A 20,042-nucleotide genomic window follows, 5' to 3' on the forward strand; every position below is an offset into this window, starting at 1 on the left:
TTGCTTTCCTTCCTCCAAACTCTTGCTTCCCACATCCCTCCTCCACATGCCGTCAGGGTTATCTTAGCAAATCTCAGGATGGGTCAGGGGATGCTCTTCTGGGTGCTGGCCACACTTTCTCCAACCCCCACCCCTCACCAGCCCTGCTTTCCCAGGGTCCTACATTCACCCTGCACCCCTGACACCCTGATAAAACATCCAGCCCCAAGACTTCACATGTCGTCTCCTGCTGGATCCTTGGTCAGGAGTAGGCGCTCTCCACAGGTCTCCAGTGAGAAGTTTCATGAGCAACTACTGAAGAGGCACTACGTGTCAGTTACCGGGTGAGGTACTGAACATCGAAAGATGGAGCAGACCCCCGAGCAAAGGAACTCAAAGTCAAGAGAGAGGAAGAGACACAGAAAGAGATAATGGCCAAAACAATATGCAATAGTAAGGGGGCACAGGATATTTGGGGGTTTAAAGAAACATGGTCTTTATTTCAGTCTACAGGCTAATAGAATGCTGCCTGAGCTACTGAAGCACAAAGTCTAGTTCAGCTTTCTCTTTAAACACACACACACACACACACACACACACACACACACAACCCTATGTGAATGAGATTTGTTTAAATGATAAATCAGAATAGTTGCCATCAACAGTCCCCCCATTGAGAAGGATTCTAGCAACCTTGCCCTTTTGTGTAAGTGTAGCACTCAGAATGGAGGAAACAGGAAAACGGGAAGGTGTCAGAGAGACAAGGCGACTTCAATAATCAAGAGCTGAGCCAGAGTGGGAAGTTGAGAGGAGGCAAAACACTCCATGCAGACTGAGTTGGAGGGAGTACATGCTTAGTTGCTCAGTCATGTCCAGCTCTTTGCAACCCCATGGACTGCAGCCAGGCTCCTCTGTTCATGATATTTTCCAGGCAAGAATACTGGAGTGGGTTGCCATTTCCTACTCCAGGGGATCTTCCCAAACCAGGGATTGAACCCACATTTCTTCCATCTCCAGCATTAGCAGGTAGATTATTTACCACTAGCACCACCTGGGCTGGAGGGAAAGGTTCAGAGGTTAGAGAGCAGCCATGGAAGCCAGGGAGGCACGAAGAACAATACAGTTGGGAGAAGGAGATTTAAAAGAAGTTATGCTGTATATGATGAAAGGATTCCCTCTCAGATGTTCTTATGAGAAGCTCCATGAAGATTTAGATGTATTTTCAACTGTTTTGAATATTAAATTTCTGTTTCTTTGAATGGCAGACTTTTCTTGCTAAGGGCCACCAGGCAGCTGGGCTCATTATGAATCTGGGTACCTATGACCATACTCAGCCAGTGATTAAGCTCCTCCTGACAGGGACTTAATTGTACTGATTTCAGTATGTTCTTATCTCCTCCAGCCTAGAAAATTTTTGCACATACCAGTCTCTCAAAAATAATGTGTTAATTCATGCTAATGCTTTGTATTTTGTTCTATGTTTTCATAGTACTTTGATATTTGGGATATGTTAACTAACTTTAATTGCCTTATACAATCGGGTGTCCCACACATGTTTACTAAACTCATTTTAGGTGACCTGGTAAATATATTTTAGGCTTTTTATATTACTATGTTGTTATCATTCCAAAAAGGTGTTTCTGTCTTAAAATCAGAATGGTTTGTATCTTTCCTATGCTTTAAAGCACCTGATAGGCTCTGAAGATACCCCATAAAGCGAAGAATGACAGGTTAAAATAACCCAGTGATTCAGAGCCAGGGTTGTTCATTTTGGAAGAAGGACATGTTTTCAAGCCATAAGTGACTGGAACACCTGTTCTGTAGCCCTCCCAAAACATCTTAAATTAATATCTGTGTTCTCAAGTTTTTGGCTTATTCCAGACCATAGGGATTTGGAGGGGAAAAAAGAAAAAAAAGAAAAAAGGAAGGGAATAAGAAACATAACAAGATGCACTACCTCCCACATCAACAAGATGCACTACCTCCATATCAACCAAAGGCACATTTTCTGAACCTTTATGTTTAACAACCCAGCAAAAATCTATACTGTGATAGAAGTAAATATATTAGATTACAGAGGTTATGAAATCCTGTCCAATTCCCAACCAGAATCGATCTCTTCAAGTGTCCTAGTTAAATTCTAATTAGCTCCAACTGAAGGTTGTCATGACAACGAACCAGCAGATTTTAGTCAATGGAATGTATTTGATATAACTCAGAACCTAGGTGCTTTTTTCCCTTACATGTTGGTTAGGATATTGGAAAAAAAGAAAATGTTATATTTCACAACTTTCAAATGTTGTGAATTAATTTGTTTGCTAATTCACCTACACTAAAAATATTAGTTTTTTCCTCACTTTGTGACATTCCTGCATATATAAATACCAACCAGAACTGGAACACATTTCACAATGCCCTAATTAAAGTTGAAGAAACATTTTTAAGTTGGAGAATAAAAGAAACTCAAAAATACAGAGGAGAACATCAGGACTGAAAGGAGTTTATTTTCCTCAAGAACTGAGCCACTCATATATATCACTCTAGTCAGGACATGAAAGCAAGATGCAAAGCTTGACTCAGGCAAGGTGGGTCATCTGGATTCTCCCCTCTGCCTGCCAAATGCCCCCACTTTCCCTGTTTATTCCTAATTTGTTTGTATTCATAGTCAATTTCTTGACTCAGGAGCTGGGCTCATGGGGATGAGCTTGATACCGACATCTGACTCCCAGGGAAATTCTGATGATTCATTCTCATCAAGGAGCCATCTCTTCATCTCAATGGTATCTGAGTGAAAAGATCATGGCTAGAGACAAGGAGAAAACTAGTCCCAGGGAAGGTTAGGTGACTAACCCTTGGTATAAAGCTGAGTGGCAGGGCACAACCTAGAATGTTTACTCTATGGACACTCAAACTCCTGTCTCAGACAATGTCAGCTGGGAAGACAAATGGGTTCAGGAGAAACACAATCACTTTCCTTTTACGAATTATCTAATAATGGATTCAAGGACAATTTCAGCAAAGAGTAGTCTAGGTTATGGCTCAGGGACAGCAACCTGTTAAGTTTGGTCTATGACTAAAAAACTATGATTGTAAGAGATTTATGAAAGAAGTTTAAAAATGAGTTCTTGAAAACAGATGTGAAAGGGCAACAATGCACTTTAGGAAAAGAATTACGTATATGAATCTCATGAGCTTGAGGTATCTGATCTACCAGGAGATTTATTGTAAGTTCTCAGGATAGTATTACTATCGTTAAACATCTGGTAATTTGTGCCATAACATTTGGGGACCTGTAAAGGATGTGCAACTAAAATTCTAAGCTATCAGTTCTATGATAAATGTAGGCACAGAGCACAGGTGATACAAACTCTGGAAAGTTGTTTCTTTGCAAAGACTAACTGTTCTTGCCTGATAATCCTCTTACGGGACTGGTGCTTTCACAACCGGGAAAAATGCACTCATTCACGTCACTGGTAAATTTACACCAAAAAACACCCACGTGTATATTCTGAAGATCAGGAGAGTTGCTAGATTTTGCACTTTCCCATAATTGGTGTGAAGATGAGGTAAACAAGAAAACAAAGTGAGCCCATACCAATCATACTCTTTGAGAATTAAAAATGTTTTCTTATTGGTAACCAATTAAATATCAAACTAGCAAAAAGTGATTAAAAAAAAGATTCAGCAGCTCAAAAATAAACGAAAGATGCTAAAAGCTAACAGAGAAGTCAAACAGATATGGGACCCAAGTGGCTGGGAATTCAAACAGAAAAGCAGCAGAGGGAGGTCCCAGAATTAGAGGTGTGCTACCGGCATTGGGGGTGACCAGTCCTTAACCAGAGTCAGAGAGGGGCCTCCAGGAAGGGAAAGAAGAGTTGAGACATAACTATTTATGCTTGGGTAAAAAAGTTTATGGATGAACATGACAGACCTCATGTAATGATCAGAGAGAAGCTAAGAAAAAAGACAGATAGAGGAAAAATCAAACCTTCTACAGGAAAGGAAAATAACCACAGTACCCTCTAAACTGTGAACACTGTTTAGAGGGTTATAATAATGTAAACACTGAATGCTGGCTTAATTAAATTCTGTGATATAACAATATTTAGAAAGGAAGGGGAAAGGAACAGTTGCGAAGTATAAGGGATTCAAGTCCTTACACATAATAGTAAAATCAAGAGATACTATATGGAATTGATACATCAAAGGAGAAAACTAATTATTTTTGGCTCTCAGTATAATTATTCATCATTATTCCGGCTTTCCTCTTGCCAAGTTGGTAGCAGAATTGTTGGCATGGCTTGTGAATTATTCATCCAATGACATGTGAAAGGAAGTGACATGATGTAAACCTGCAGAACCAGGCTATGCTGTGCTCCCTTTCTTCGCCGCAGCCCAGTGCCTGGAGATGCTCCAGAGAATGGGTGCTCTGCTAGCCTGGAGGCTGGTGTGGGGAGCCGTGGAGCCCAGTGGACTCACTTGGATTTGAAGTTGTATTGGTTGCCTTGTTTTTCGCAACTGATTCTGCAAATTATTTATAGACTTGGAACTAAATAACAAAAGGAACAGATGAAAGAGCTGCAAGTGGACTGCTTGCAGGACTGCAGGTTGTGGACATGTTGGGCAGGAGACTGTCCCTTTTCATTTAAACCTTGTCCATCTATTTCATCTTTTTTTTTTTTTTTTTCAAAAAAAGTTGCTGCAGTAACTAGGGAACACATATCTCAAGAAACTGGAGGAATGTACAAATGGAAATTCAAAGAGCAAGTGGTTAGGGGAGGACACGCATTCTCTGCTTCTCTCATTTTTCCATAGAGGATTAGGAACTCCCACTCCACTCCTGAGAAGGAGGGACACTTGTAGCTCCTTTCAGACCTAGCCAGGAGAGCAGAGTCACTTATTTGACTGATGAGTCTGAGAAAAGCAACAGAGTGTGCTAGGCTCAGCCCCATCAAAGCAATCTTTGCTTACATTTTTGGAGGCACCCTGCCTACAGGACTATTATTCTCTGCTCCTCCATGTGGTCAGCCTTCCAGGGGCAGGAGGGGAGTGGTGGAAATCCTATGGTCACACAAGTATGCTAGATAACTGTGTAACTAGGTGGGCAAGTCTGGCTAATTCAGGGGTGGAATGGTGATAAGCTTATTTGGCCATAGATCCAGTGCCATGTTTGTTAATCAGTTTTATCAGCAATGATGCTGATGTTTTGACATCTCCATATACAGTATCCATTTCCTGTGTCGCATTTTTCAACAGGTTTAGAACACAGAAGGAATAAAAGAGAAATAACCCTTTCCTCCAAAACATGAACTCCATCACAAAACCATTCAACTCTGTAATCAGATGAATAACACACTATAACGTTAATATAATATGCCTTTTTTTCTAGTTAGAAAAATACAGATGTGCAGAAAAAGTCTGAAAGATACATGCTTATCTATATTTTCTAATTTTTCTTCACATATTATTTGCATAATAAAAATGCTCAAATATTAGACTTAGAGTGAAAAATTAAAAGTAACATTATAAAGCTATAGAGGATTGTTTCTTAGGAGCCATGGTGATATCTGAATAATTTCTCTTGGTTGGCTTTGTTTTCATTACCATCTGATTCTTAGTATCAGAAGAGCTTTGAAGAAAACATTACTTATGTGTCCAAAAGTTGGGTCATATTTGGTTCTCTAAGTAGAGAAAGTAAAGGCCAGAAGAACCACATGATCTACGTTTAGTTATGTAGATAATGTTATCTACGTTTCATTCTTCTCTGACAAAGTAAAAAATAATTTAAATGATTATGGATAATGGCATCCATCCTGCAATATAATTTTCCATTAACTTACTTCCATTTCTGCATCAATTGATTTCTCTTCTGTTTCCTCTACTTCATGTAAATTTTCATTTGAAGTAACTTTAGGAGTTGTTGGCAATGATATTTCAGCAATTTGCGTAAGATTAGATAGTTTCTCATGAACTGAAATAACTCTAAAAATAATAAACACATATGCATTTTATTTTAAAAGAAAGGCATTCATTTATTCCCAGAATCAATAATATGTGTAAAATAAATCCTTAGTTATTTAACACTTAGATTTCTGGCAACCGCCCCCCCCCCACAAACATCACTCATTCAATTATTCCTTCATTCAAGAGACATGAGCCAAGAGATGTGATTCTTGTCTGTATGATGTTTATGATTTAGTTATATACCCTGATTTATAATTATAAACTTGCAAAGGCATAATAGAGATTCCCTGGAGGAGGAAATGGCAACCACTCCAGTATTCTTGCCTGGAAAATTCCATGGACAGAGGAACCTGGTGGGCTATAGTCCATGGGGTTGCAAGGAAATGGGTATGACTAAGCACAGCAGCATAAGCACAAAGGCATAGTGAGAAAAGGAATGTAGACAGCCAAAATATTGCTTAAGATGAAAATTAAGGAAATAAATATCTACTTGGGCAAAGAAACACCAGGTAGTGACAAAAGATCCACTCCTGCTTAAACTCAGTACCATCTCCAATTGGCTGGCTGGTCTGAAGCTAAGAATTAGGACAAGTCAGCCATGGCTCTAAGAGACCAATCAAGGAGCCCACACAGTGACATGTATCATGTGGGGAGTGGGGGTTAGGGAGAAGAATCAAGAAAGAAGAAAAAGCAAAAGCCAAGGGTGAGGGAAGAGGACAGAGTGGTAATTACACTGAGGCCAGAAAGCTTCTGGAGTCACAGTCCAGTGACTTGTGGAGGTGTCAAAGGCAGGAGTTAACTAGTCAATGAGGTCAGAAGCTGGAAAAGCAATGAAACAGGGAAAGGAAGCAAACAGCCACCTGCTGGGCTCCCAGTGACTCTAGGATCCAGGTATGCAGAGAACAGGTGCGTGCATAAATGTGCATGGATCCACAGGTCTCTATCCAGGGATGGAGGTAAATTTTTATGTAAAAGAAGTAGACGATGCGAAAAACCAAAATGACATCAGGAACAAATGCAGGAACATCAATTCCCCAGTTTTCCACAGCATCCTCTTACTTTGCCTTCTAAAGGATGGTTAACAAGAGCAACTCCCTATAGACTGCCCTTATCTTGACCCCCATAGGAACGCAAGGAACTCCACCCTGGGTGAGAGAAATAGTCTATTTTCACTGTATCACCACGGGATGAATCAGATGAACATTTGTCAGTTACCTTCCCCAATAAGAGCCTCAGTAACAGGGACATGTCCCTAACTTTAGTCTACTAAACTGTTGATCATAAACACACCAAAATCAAGAGCATTTTGTAGTTTTTTTTTTTTTTTTAAAAAAGAATCCTGTCAGTTTCATTACATTCTGTTCTGCAGAAATTATAATCTTTTTCATCACGCAGTTCTAAAAATAAATCCTGCTACCTTTTGGATGTACAAGGTAAGAGCAGAATTGGGCATGACTTAGTGATTGAACGACAACAAAGGTAGGAGCATGATTTCCCAGTGTTGTGGCTTAGTGGTGCTAGCACAGTCTTATGTCTAAGATTTTCTGCCATTTCACCGAAAAAAAAAAAAGGAAAAGAAAGTTGACTGAATAATTAAAAGTATGCCAGTTCTTGAAACATCTCTTGTTTTATTCCCTTTCATGGTGCGGCCAGGAAGTCTTTCCAAATGGAAATCAGGAAGCAGGAACCAGACTCTCCTCAGAAGGATGGAAAAGCACCAAGTCTATGTTCACTGAGCACTTAGTAGGTGGTGAATAGGGGGAGGAGCTGAGGCTGACAGGTATAGGAGGCCGTGAAGAAACTTGACATCTGCTCAGTGCTTTTGGTTTTACAAAGTATATGCATATATTATACATGCATGCAACACATATGCATATACTGTCTGACTTGATCCCAACAATAACCCCCAAAAGTAGGCAGAGTATTATTTCCATCTCAGAAATGAGAAAATGGAATGGGTTAGGCTTAAGGTCACAATAGTAACAAATAGTGGAATCACAACTAAATTAACTAAGCAAAGAAAAAAAAAAGAAAACAAACAAGGAATTGAATAAGGTGAAATCAGAAGAGACAGAACCCAGGCATGAGCGAAAGTTAAGAGTCTCCATCCACTGTTGGATGAAGAGGGAGGTAAACAATGTGGCTGATGCAGAGACTTCTTATGGGGGAACAGATAGGATTGGCCAACGTATAGGACTGGGCAGAGAGGGAAGGATGAGGCTGGGATGGGGATGGAGTTTGGGCTTAATTACAACTTAATACAGAGTCACATTAAGTTATTTTTAAAACACACCCTAAACTACAGGCAAAACTACAGACAACATCTTTGTACTCCCTGTGATCTGTTAATGAAGTACTAGAACTGTTACTCCAATTTGTTGTGCTTAGTTGCTCAGTTGTGTCCGACTCTTTGGACCCCATGGACTGCAGTCCACCAGGCTCCTCTATCCATGGGGATTCTCCAGGCAAGGATCCTGGAGTGGGCTGCCCTGCCCTCCTCCAGGGGATCTTCCCAACCCAGGGATCAAACCCAGGTCTCCCACATTGCAGGCGAATTCTTAACCTTCTGAGACACCAGGGAAGCCCCACAATACTAGGACAATACTCCAACACATACTCCAGCAATACTAGGTCCTATTATTATTCTTATTTTATTGATAAAGAGACTGAGGCACACAGAAGTTAAGTAGCCTGGTCAAGGATACTAAGATAGGGAAGGCCACACTGGCATGTGAACCAAAGAAGACTGAAGTCAGAGTTCATGCTCTTAACCACTGAAATATCATACTTCTCTAAGTAAAAGGAAGATTCTTCCAAAAATGTCTTCCAGAAGTTCTCCTGGATTTACCTTGTATATTACTGAAACAGCCAACCTTATGAAAATATCAGCAAAGAGGGTTAGAATTGCAGATAATCCATCTTTACTTGCCTTTTTAGTGGAACCCAGAAAGAGCCTACGTACACACAGTTGCAAGCAGCAGATGCAACATCAGAAATATTCAGGGGCTTCATATTATATGCATACAACAATAAAACCTGTAAATGAAAAGACATCTCAAATGTGACATCAAAATTACACTCCACCTCAAAAACTACAGCATTGGCTCTCAAAACAATGTCATTATACTTTAAATGGCTTTTCTTTGAAAGAGAAAAAATGAGGCTTTCCCCCCAATTCCCTTTAAAGAGAAATGATATGAACAAGAATTGTGCAAAGGTTATGAGATGAAAATAAATGCTAGTTGGTACTAAGATTATATTATTTTTAAAGACTGACATTTCTTACTGCAGTTAAGTTTAAAATTTAGCCTTTGAAGGTCCTCTGCAACAAGTCTAATATATACCTGGTAAATATCCAACTTGGTTTCCTGTTCCTTCTCAAAATGCCCCTTTCCCCATCAGTGGTCTTGGCTACTTTTGTGCACTCAGGCGATTCCCTTCTTCTTCTCTTTGTGCGTGCAATCCACACACAATTTTTCAGCCCCCACCTCTAAGATGAAACGTCTCCTAATGACTCATGCTTTAGTAATTTACCTAATGTTTGACCTCTTGACAGTTCTTAGAGTCAGGCCTATACTCTACGGCACCTCTTTATAATGAATTTATAGAATTTGAGATTCAGAGAAACTTAGAGGTGGTCCGCTCTAAGTCCTTCATTTTAGATATAAGAACGCTGCACCCCAGAGTTGATAATCAAAATTGACTAATTAAGTGCATTCATTTATCTCTGGTTCCTCTCAAGTCAAACTAAAGTAAGAGTAAAGGGATGTGGGAAATTCCCTGGCAGTCCAGTGGTTAGAATTCTGCACTTCCACCCCAGGTGGCATAGGTTCAATCCCTATGAGGGGTCAGGGAACTAAGATCCTGCAGTCTCCCAATATGAATTAATAATAAAAAAAATTTCTTAAAGTCATAAATTCACAAAGACAGAAGCAAAAGAGAAAATGAAGTAGATGAGAGATGGAAGCAACACTGTGAAAGCACCTGGAAGAGCATAGCTGAGTCAGCAGAGAGGAAAGGTGGTGTCCCACCTGGCCTCAGAGGGGCTGCCGATGACAAGCATGACCAAGAACCCCAACAACCTCAGGAATAATCTCCCTCCCATCCCTTCTCTGAGCTCTTGCAACCAGGAGACTCCCTTCCTCCTTTTCTGCCTCTTCTACGCTGCCCAAACTTCTTTCACTGTTGAGGTTAAATCAGAGAAGATCTACGAGATGCAGACATAGGGAACAGAGTTGTGGACACAGTGAGGGAAGCTGAGGATGGGATGAATTGAGACAGTAGCACTGAAACATACAAATTACCATATGTAAAATAGATAGCCAGTAGGAATTTGCTCTGTGATGCAGGGAGCTCAAATCAGGTTCTCTGTGACAGCCTAGAGGGGTGGAATGGTGTGAGAGGGAGGTTCAAGAGCGGGGAGACATATGTATATTTATGGCTGATTCATGTTGATGTATGGCAGAAACCAATACAATATTGTAAAACAGTTATCCTCCAATTAAAAATTTTAGAAAAAGAAGATATATGCTCAGGAAGGACATTAGTCCAGGAATGAAATGCTGAATTGAAAACATTGATAAGTGCAAGTCCATATTCTGAACAAGAGGCATCCCTTTATCCCACTCTAGCCCCTACCCAGAATGTAGAAAACCAAGCAGGAATCTAGAAGATCCTCTTTGGTAAAATTTACCAGATGAAGAGAAGAGAACTTCAGATCTAACATTTCAGGATCCTCCAATGAAATTGCTAGCTCAGCTACACTGCAGTGAGGCCAAAAGTCCATAAGCCTGACTAAATATGATTCTCATTTTCTCAAACATGAGTGAAGAGCCAAGGGTCACTAGACATGAAATGAAAGGTAGAGACCAGAACTAATGTAATAAAGGGACTTGGAGAATCAGATACAGGACAGAGAGCAGAAGAAAATGTCAATGAAACCATAATTAATATTCTCAGACAGAAAAACGCCAGCGTTGCATCTAAAAATTAGAACACAATGCTATTAAAATGGAACAGAGAATAAGCACTCTTAAATTTAAAAAAAAATGTATGATCATAACAACTAATCAATAAAAGATTACTGAAATATAAAGTTAAATATATCTCCCCCCAAATAAACCTAAATTTAAAAACATAAATGGTGGGGTCAGGGGAAGATGAGAAAAGTAAACACTCAATCTAATAGGCTCACTATCTGAATAACAGAAATTCCAAAAATTGCAGAGATCATTAGAGGGAGTGAATTATAAAAGAAACAAATCTACATGAACCAAAGAATAAACTTCATATATTGAAATAGGCACCCTAAGGATCCAGAACAATACCCACACCAAGGTGCACCATGCAACTTTAGAACACAGGGGACAGAGGGGAGATCCCCAGAGTTTGCAGAGGAAAGACGTCACAAATAAAGAACTAGGAATCAGAATGGGAACAGAACTCTCAACAGCAAAGCAGAATTCCCAGAGGCAGTGAACAGTGAGTGCCTCCTACATTTTGAGGGAAAATAATTTTCAACCTAGAATTCTATGCTGAGACAACAGTGAATTAAGTATTAAAATGATGACCTTTTGTCAGGTATACAAGGTCTCTTTACTTCCTATGTAAGTGCAGGAATAATCTCAATACATTGCCACCTTGGTAACCATCTCAGAGGACTGAAATAATGGAACTGTTCCTTGACCAAAGCTGAATGGAATGTACTAGCAAGTAATTAACACAGCTCTTTTTTGGGGTGTGAAACACACCAGGAGGCTGCCTGTGTCAGCTTACCAGCACTATTTTTTTTTTTTTTTGAGAAAATACACATGTTGATTACTTACATCTGGAGTCTATTTTTATCATCACTTCTCTCATTGATAGCCCCACAGTCTGGTTTTGACTACATGATCAGAGACATGAAAGAACCCTCCCAAGTAAGATAGCAGCTTTCTTGAAACCAACATATCTCACCATATTTCAGTGGTTCATGACCCATAGATAGCATGTGTGCCAGAGACCAGGAGACCAGGCAGCTCCTCCTGGGTACCTGAGTCTCTCTAATGGCTATCTGTGCTTTCTTCTTCCTGCCATGCTTTATTCTTTACTAGAGCCTTCCATGGATGCAATCTGTGGAGTCTGGTGAGCTCGGAATTACCAGAACCTCCAGCACATTCTTTCTCGGGAAGATGGAAGATGTGTTCATTTAACATGAGAGAGCAAGCCAAGTCAGAGAGAAACATGGGAGCAAGGGAATCCAACTCAGAGAGGAAGGAATTATTAGGAGGATGGATAATGGGCTCTGAAGATGATATTTGAGCCATGAGAGTAATTGGTCCAGTTTGAAGCATGTCTCTGAAGGAAAGAAAAAAGGAACTAAGAGACAAGCTCATGAGTTTGTCCACATGGAGAAGAACTGTATAGTTATTTGAAACCTTAGGAAGAATAAGAGATTCTAAAATACAGAGAATACTAAGTGAAACAAAAGTGAGGCAGGTTTTTTTTTTTTTTTTCCTGCAGGAAAGAAGACAAGAAAGGAAATAGTACCTTATTTGGCTCAGCAGTGAGTGACATTTACATAGTCATAATGTAAACACTGACTATGCTTTAAGAATTGTGATAGGACTCAGTTAGGAGAATGTGCAGAGAAGAAGAGTGTGTAAGGCTGATCACTTGAGAAATCATCACCTGAGCACATAATTTAGTTAAATGGGTGAAAGCAAAACAACCAAACAAAAACAGTTGAAAGAGTTTGAAGCAATTACATCTGAGGAGAGAGATTCAGGGAGAAGGAGAGCTAGACAGAGAATTGTTCTTTTTTTACTCATTAAAAATATTTGACTTTTCAAACTTTGGAAAATTGAATGAAACGTTTCTGAAAAGAAAATGAAATGAATCCCAGAGAGAGTAGCTCAAGATCTCCCAGTGCTTAGTGGTGTTTGCTCTCAGCCTGTGTTTGTTAACCTTGACTCCCAGGCTAGCACATACAATCTCTGAGGACAGGAGTGATATCTTGTACTTCTTTAGCAGTGTTTACAGCATCTCCTTTAACTTTTATTTTATGTTAGAGTATGGCTGAACAACAGTGCTGTGAGAGTTTCAGGTGCACAGCAAGCAACTCAGTCATATCCCTGCTACACGTTAACATCTTTATATTTCTGAAATTTCCATTAATCTGCTAAGAACTAGTCAAATTCCCCAAAGCATGTTAGTTGGAAATTTTAAATAGAAGCCACGCTTTATATTTAACCCCTGATTATGGAAATGACACTCTCCCTCCTAAAACTGATACTTGTCAATGGTTTTGCAACACAATTTAAAGACTTCTTTAACTGCACTTAACTGAAGCCTGGCATAGATAATTGGATTCAAAGTATAAAAGCCTGAAGTCAAAATTAACTTGAATAAAATAGGGCTGTAATTAAATAATAAAGCACTAAACTCAGAGTTGTTGTGAACCTGAGCTCTGGAGCCAGGGTGCCTGGGTTTGCCTCCACCACTTACTGGCTGTGTGATCTTGCGAAAATTATTAAAACATTATGCCTCTGTGTTCTCATTTGTAAAGTAGAAGATATGGTAATCTTCATCCAACGGATCAATGTGAGGACTGAGTCAATGTGAATTGCTTTAAGTGGTATTTAGAGCATTATTGTTGTCATTTGTAGCACCATGATCATCCCTGGCTCCTTAACCTGACCTGGATACCTCACTTCCCATATTCTCTTAGATCTGCTGCTAATCCCAAACCAGGTTCCCATCTGATCCCGCAGCCTGTTCTCATCTAATCCACTTAGTTTTCAGTTGAGAACAGTGTTTAGTTCTATTCCCAACTTGTCTTTACCCTCAGGGATAAATTATATCACCTTGCATATCCAGGACTGGATTCTTCAGGAGGTAATACACCCATGAAAAATTTTCCAGTGCTTCCTTAATCACTTCTGAAAAGACTTTTTCAATGAAAAAAAGTGATGTGATTTTTTACAAACACTGAGGGATACTATATTTAAAATTGTCTTGTATGTACATCATGATCAACTGAGATTTATCTCAGGGATGCAAGATGACTCAGTATTTGCAAATCAATCAATGTGATGCACCACATTAACAAATTGAAGAATAAAAATTACATGATTATCTCAATAGATGCGCAAAAAGTTTTTGACAAATTCAACATCCATTTATGATGAAAAAAAATTTCAACAGCATGAGCATAAAAGAGAACATACCTCAACAATATAATAAAGGCCATATATGACAAACTTACAAGTAACATCATGCTTTTCCTCTAAGTTCAGGAATAAGACAAGAATGCCCACTATGACCACTTTTATTTAATATAGTGTTTGAAGTCCTAGGTACAGCAATCAGACAAGAAAAAAAGATAAATGGTATCCAAATTTTAGAGAAAAAAGTAAAATTGTCACTGTCTGAAGATGACATGATACTATATATAGAAATCCTAAAGACACCACAAGAAAAACTATTAGAACTAATATAAATGAAGTTCGATGAAGTTTCAGAATACAAAATTAATATCCAGAAATATGTTGCATCTCTATACACTAACAATGAACTATCAGAAGGAGCAAAGAATCCCATTTACAATTTCATCAAAAAGAATAAAATACCTAGGAATAGATCTAACCAAGGAGGTAAAAGAAAGACCTGTACTCAGAAAACTATAAGATATCGATAAAAAGAAACTGAAAACAACATAAACAAATGGAGAGATATACTGTGTTCATGAACTGGAAGAATTAAAACTGTTAAAATGACCATATTTCCCAAGACAACCTACAGATTCAATGTAATCTCTATTGAAATACCAATGGAATTTTTTACAGAACTAGGACAAATGGGGAAACAATGGAAACTGTGAGAGATTTTATTTTTGGGGGGCTCCAAAATCACTGCAGATGGTGACTGCAGCCATGAAATTAAGACCCTTGCTCCTTGGAAGAAGAGTTATGACCAACCTAGACAGCATATTAAAAAGCAGAGACATAACTTTACCAACATCTGTCTAGTCAAAGCTATAGTTTTTCTAGTAGTCATGTATGGATGTGAGAGTTGGACTATAAAGAAAGCTGAGCGCTGAAGAATTGATGCTTTTGAACTGTGGTATTGGAGAAGACTCTTGAGAGTCCCTTGGACTGCAAGGAGATCCAACCAGTCAATCCTAAAGGAAATCAGTCCTGAATATTCATTGAAAGGACTGATGCTGAAGCTGAAACTCCAATACTCTGGCCACCTGATGTGAAGAACTGACTCAGTGGAAAAGACCCTGATGCTGGGAAAGATTGAAGGCGGGAGGAGAGGTGGGTGACAGAGGATGATGAGATGGTTAGATAGCATCACCAACACAATGGACATGAGTTTGAGTAGCCTTTGGGAGTTGGTGATGCACAGGGAAGCCTGGCGTGCTGCAGTCCATGGGATTGCAGAGATGGACATGATTGAGCAACTGAACTGAACTGAATCTTGATAAATAAGAACAAAGCTGGAGATATCATGCGCCCTGATTTCAAATCCTACTACAAAGCTATATCAATCAAAATAGAATGGTACTGGCACAAAAACAGACATATAGATCAATGGAACAGAATAGAGAGCCCAGAAATAAACCCACACTTATATGGTTAATCATTCTACAACAGAAGGCAAGTATATACAATGGGAAAAAGACTACTTCTTCAATAAATGGTGTTCAGAAAACTGGACAACTACATGCAAAAGAATTAAACTGGACTACTCTCACACTATATATACAAATAAACTCAAACTCAAGTGGATTAAAGACTTAAATGTAAGACCTGAAACCATAAAACTTCTAGAAGAAAACATAGGTAATATGCTCTTTGATATTGGCCTTAGCAATATTTTTTTGAATCTGGCAAATTATATATCTCGTAAGACATTAGTATTCAAACTATCCAAAGAACTCAGGCTACTCAACCTCAAAAAAAAGCAACAAATTAGAAACCTGGTTAAAAACTGGACATCTGAGAGGATCTCAGACATGTTTTCAAAGAAGACACACTGATGGTCAACAGGCACGTGAAAAACTGCTCAGCATCAAAAATTTTTAGGGAAATGCAAATCAAAACCACAGAGAGATATCACCTCACACCTAAAAGGGCAGCTACTATAAAAAAGACAACAAATAACAAGTGTTGATGAAGATGTGGAGAAAAGGGAACACTGAAGCACTGCTGGTAGAAATGTAAACTGGTACAGCCACTATAGAAAACAATTTTTTTTAATTAAAGATAAGTTGACTCATTGGAAAAGACTCTGATGCTGGGAGGGATTGGGGGCAGGAGGAGAAGGGGACGACAGAGGATGAGATGGCTGGATGGCATCACTGACTCGATGAACATGAGTTGGAGTAGACTCCGGGAATTGGTGAAGGACAGGGAGGCCTGGCATGCTGCAATTCATGGGGTTGCAAAGAGTCAGACACGACTGAGCGACTGAACTGAAATGAACTGAAAGACAGATCTACCATAGCATCCAACAATCCCACCTCTGCAAAAAACACTAATTCAAAATTATATATATGCCAATGAAAATTATGTATTTCTCAGCCATAAAAATACTGAGATCTTGCCATTTGGGACGACATGGATAGACCTAGAGGGTATTATGCTAAGTGAAATGAGTCAGATGGAGAAAGACAAATATGACAAGATTTCATTTATATGTGGAATCTAAAAAACATGATGACACATAACAAAACAAATAGATTCATAGATACAGAGAATAAACTTTTGGTCATCATAGGGGAGGGGGGTTGGGGGATGAGTGAAATAGTTGAGGGAGATTAACAGCTACAAACTTTCAGTTACAAAATAAATAAGTCACAGGGATATAATATACAACATAGGAAATATAGTCAATCATATTGTAACAACTTTGTATGGTGACAGATGGTAACTAGACTTTTCATGGTGATTATTTCATGATGTATAAAAATATGAAATCATTATGCTGAAACTAATATAATAATAATTTTTAAAAACAAATATCACTTTAAAAAAAAAACTGTCTTGTCCTTACAGCCCAGGAACAATGAAAGAAGAATCTACTTTCCACTTCCATTAGATCAAGCTGATTTGTAATTTCCTCATCTTGATATCTTAATCGCCCAACAAAATGCTTGGCATACAGTATGCACTCAATAAATGCTTTATTAATTAGTTAGCAAGCAATTAGTTATACACATTTTATATAGAAATTAATATTTAAAATGAAAAGACCTAGGTTTGCATTCTTATTTTTTGTCACTTACGAGTTGTGACATTGGTTATTTGACCCCTATGGAACTTTGTTTCTCATGTGTAAAACGAGAGTGTTGCTTAGGTATTCTAGTTTCCTTTCAGTTCTGACATGTGACTTGGGTGGGACCAAAAGAAATCAGAGGTTACCAGTGGAGCCCACTATATGAATTGGCAATAGAATACTTCTTGGAGAGTCATCTGTAGAGTATAAGTGCATTGGTATCACCAGCCTAGACCAGTGTTTCTCAAACTTGAAAGTGCATACATTTTGGAATGTGCAAGTAAAATGCATACTCTGATTCAGTGAGTCTAAAGTGAGATTCAAGATTCTGCATTTCTAATGAGCTTCCAGGGGTGCTGGTGGTATTGGTTCCTGACCACACTCTGCAAGGGCCAGGGACTCTCAGATACCAGTTCCTGCCTCACTTATCCAGCTTTTGTCTTCCCCAGTTCCCAGAAGCTGGTGGTAATCTTGGGCCCCATATGCAGGACCAACTCTAGTTAATCACTTAGGCAACAAGTCCCAAAATCTAGAAGACCTCAGGGGAGGTCCTGGGCATCTGTATGATCTTAGTTATAGCACTCCTAACATCCAAGTTAATAACATTGAGCTTCTGCTTTTATTAAGACTTGTTAGTTTTCCCAGGAATCTTAACTCATCCTTTACCATCCAGCTAGGCCTCAGCTTGTGTTGAATGCATAGCCTGTTTGTTTGGGACCCTGAAATAGTGTCTTGCTCTTCTTAGGGGTACAAAAGCCTCCAGAAAAGAGCACCAGCTCTGTATTTCTTGTTCCCAGACTTGTTGGGCTTCTGAATAAACTTATCTCCAAGAACTATTTTAGCTCTGTACAAATCTGTGTTTTCACTTGCCAGATGGAGTCTGGCAAGCTTTGCCAGATCAGACTTCTTTAACTTGATCATGCTTGTCTGCCTACCACTTCCATGGCCTCTGAAGAACATGCCTTGGGCTGTGCCTTCAACGCAATAGCCCCTGCAGTCGTTTGCATCCCTCCAACTTAGGTCTCAGGCCAAAAGGAAGGGCCAGCTATGGAAGCTTTATTGCCCCTCCCCTGCCCTGCTTGCTCTGGGTTGCATTCCTTGAGCCTTATCAAGTTATAAACATAACTCCAGTCTCATTCTGAACCTCAAATAGGCTGGCTTGTGAGCTAAAGCATTCTACTGGTTACCCTGTATGCTAAAAATAGCAAGAATATGAGGTGCTTTAAAGCTAAAGGCCCTAAAGTGTAATTTTGAGACAAATTTGGACCATCAAACCTTTGGTCATGGTTATATTTCCTTAAGGCTAAGCTGTAGTCTTCTTTCTAAATCAGCCATTCTTACAACGCTTTTTAATGCCAGTGTCTGGGAGGTTCATTAGAATCATAAGCTCTAGCAGTCTCTTCAGTAATTGTCCTTAGGAGACACTGAAATGGTTCAAAAGATGCTTTGCTTGTAAAGAAGTTTCAATGAATAACATGTGTGGTTCTATTATATTCTACTAAAGGTAATTCTGTTAAATAGGATAGTATAATTTATAATCTAGGGTTTCTGCATCCATGGATCCAACAACTTGGGAATCAAAAATATTTTTAAAAATTCAGGAAGTTTCAAAAACCAGCATTTGAATTTGCCATGTTCTGGCAACTACCTACATAACATTTACATCATATTAGGTTTTATAAGTAATGGGGAGATGATTTAAAGTATACATAAGATGTGCAGAGTGTATGTGCAAATGCTATGCCATTTTATGGGGCTTCCCAGGTGTTACCAGTGGTAAAGAACCTGCTTGCCAATTCAGGAGACATAAGAAGTGTGGGTTCGATCCCTGGGTTGGGAAGATCTCCTGGAAAAGGGCATGGCAACCCACTCCAGTATTCTTGTCTGCAGAATCCCAGGGACAGAGGAGCCTGGTGGGGTACAGCCACAGTGTTGCAAAGAGTCAGACACGACTGAAGCTACTTAGCACACACGCCTGCCATTTTATATAAGGGACCGGGCATCTCTGGATTTTGGTGGATATCTGAGGGCCTTCTGAACCAATCCCCTGTGGATACTGAGGGACAATTGTACCTATCTCATAGAGTTGTTGTGAAGTTAATGAAGTAGAATACCTGTATCATCTTGTGGGGTTTCATGAGCTTCACCCAGTTTTTCCAACGTTAAACTCTACACTGAAGGTCTAAGATAATGAATAGATGAATGTTCACAAATAATATTTAAATCATCAAAAAAATTTCAGTGTTATCTTCTGAAAAAATAGACTCTTAGATTTGAGAACATCTAGCTCTCCTAAATCAGCATTTCCTGATTGTGTAGCTGAGAATTATGGCAGCCACTGCATCTTTTATCATGACCCAATACATACATACTTATTGTCAAAGGTGGAAAAAAATGTCCCTGAACTAAGATAGGAAAACTGTGTGTTCTGTGTCTTTGCTTGTGGCTTACGAAAATTACTCAAGCAACCTGTTTAAATTAGAATTTGTTAGTTGGTGCTCCACTTCTAATCTCTGTCTGACACCAGTTCATGGGTCCATGCTAATTGTCAGATTTTATTGTCGATGCATAAAACCTTGTTATTCTAATTATCAGCCACAGATGCAGTCTTAGCATTAACTCCCCCAGATCATCCTGCCCTAGACTGATAGGGATGTGATATTTCTATGGCTTTGTGAAATGAACTTTATGCTTTGTTCTTCATTTTTTAAAACTAACTGTTGGGGTAAACAATCTGTTTCCCAACCATGCCATCCTTCTGTTTCCAAACCCTTTCTGAATGGAAATCCTCTTTTATCACTCTGTTTGTTCTCTTGTCAGCCAGTAAACAAATTCTT

At 39.2% G+C, this 20,042-nt stretch overlaps 1 protein-coding gene across 9 annotated transcripts in view; it reads right to left on the reverse strand.

The window, feature by feature from the left end:
* Nucleotides 1-20,042, reverse strand: part of CFAP54 (cilia and flagella associated protein 54) — a 312,031-nt gene that overhangs the window by 26,204 nt on the left and 265,785 nt on the right. For 8 of the 9 annotated variants that reach the window (XM_027542095.1, XM_027542091.1, XM_027542096.1 and 5 more), the window contains 2 exons: nt 8,873-8,979; nt 5,820-5,961 (listed from right to left, as the gene is read on the reverse strand). In XM_027542095.1, coding sequence (XP_027397896.1) covers nt 5,820-5,961; nt 8,873-8,979 — 249 coding nt within the window. Of the gene's footprint in view, nt 1-5,819; nt 5,962-8,872; nt 8,980-20,042 lie in introns of those variants that run through there. The other variant, XM_027542097.1, reaches the window with a different exon arrangement.

This window comes from Bos indicus x Bos taurus, chromosome 5 (assembly GCF_003369695.1).
Source record: "Bos indicus x Bos taurus breed Angus x Brahman F1 hybrid chromosome 5, Bos_hybrid_MaternalHap_v2.0, whole genome shotgun sequence".
Classification (NCBI taxonomy): domain Eukaryota; kingdom Metazoa; phylum Chordata; class Mammalia; order Artiodactyla; family Bovidae; genus Bos; species Bos indicus x Bos taurus.